At 66.9% G+C, this 1,201-nt stretch overlaps 1 protein-coding gene across 1 annotated transcript in view; it reads left to right on the top strand.

Moving 5' to 3' along the window:
• Positions 1-367: 367 nt before the first annotated feature.
• Positions 368-1,201, top strand: part of MYBL2 (MYB proto-oncogene like 2) — a 13,493-nt gene continuing 12,659 nt past the window's right edge. Inside the window, exons 1-2 of the mRNA XM_017822723.1 lie at positions 368-398; positions 960-1,053. Coding sequence (XP_017678212.1) covers positions 379-398; positions 960-1,053 — 114 coding nt within the window. The 5' untranslated portion in view covers positions 368-378. The remainder of the gene's footprint in view (positions 399-959; positions 1,054-1,201) is intronic.

The following is a 1,201-nucleotide window of genomic DNA, read 5'->3' as shown; positions in this document are numbered from 1 at the left end:
AGTGTGTGTGGGGGTGGATGCGGGGAGTCTCAGTGGTCCCGGGTCAGTGCGGTGTTGGATGCGGAGGGGCCCGGGTGGGTGCGGGGACGGGTATAGGGGGTCCCGGGGGTCCCAGATCGGTGCGGGGTCGGTGCAGAGGTGGATGCCGGCGGTGCCGGGTGGGTCCCGGGGGCGGATGCCAGCGTTCCCGGGTGGATGCAGGTCCCGGGGGAGGGGCGGACGGGCGCCCTCCCGCGCGCGCCTCTTTGTGCGGGCGGGAGGCGCGGGGCGCATGCGCGGCCCGGCCCCGGGCGGGGGGGGGGCACCGTTGGCGCGAGATAGGAAAGTGCCGCCGGTGCCGCGCTCCGGCCCCGCTCCCGACCTCGGCCCGGCCCCGCCATGGCCCGCCGCACCCGCGGGTGAGTGAGCGCGACCCCCGACGTGCCTGGACTCCTCGTGCCGGCTCCGCGGAACATCCCGCAGGCTCCTGCTGGCCGCCCGTTCCCGCTCTCAGGCTGGACAGCGGGATGCGCGCAGGGCGGCGGCCCCGGGATCCCCGCGCTGAACGGTCCCAGGGGCTCCACCTGGGCCTGGGTTTGCTCTCTTGGAGCCCTTGGGCTGCTCCCCCGCACCGCCCGGCCGGCGCTGCCCACTCCCTTCGTTCCAGCGATCCCGGAGGTGGGGAACTGGAATGGGGGAATGGTGCCAGCCCCCTCAGATGCAAAGTCCTCCCCGAGGGACAGAGGGAGCAGAAATGAAGAGAAACGCTCCTTGCCCTGCTCTGGGCAGCATGAAGGTTACTAGCAGCCGCCAGAGCCCAAAGCTGAGGGTCTCCTTTAAACCTGGGGTCTCTGGACGGATGTTGAGGCTCAGTGCTGGAAGGGACAGATCTGGAGTTCCGCTCTGCATGGTGGGGCTTGCTCCCTCTCCTGCGTTTTCGTCAGAGCTGGAAGTTATAATCTTCATTTTTTTATTTCCAGTGAGGACCAAGATGAGCTGCGCTACCAGGATACCGAATCGGATGTGCCAGAGCAGCGGGATGGCAGGTGCAAAGTCAAGTGGACCCAAGAAGAGGTGAGTGAGAGCCCAGAATTTGCTGAGAGAGGTGTTTTGGGGTGGGCATCTGGCCTGGCACCCTGGGCTTCGGTGACTCCACCCTAGTTCTTACCCGATGACTATGACCCTACCTCCTGCTGTCTTGCTATTGGAGAAGACTATGTGT

Source organism: Lepidothrix coronata, unplaced genomic scaffold (genome assembly GCF_001604755.1).
Source record: "Lepidothrix coronata isolate B3197 unplaced genomic scaffold, Lepidothrix_coronata-1.0 Scaffold99, whole genome shotgun sequence".
NCBI lineage: Eukaryota > Metazoa > Chordata > Aves > Passeriformes > Pipridae > Lepidothrix > Lepidothrix coronata.
This window is presented reverse-complemented; position numbering and strand designations above follow the sequence as displayed.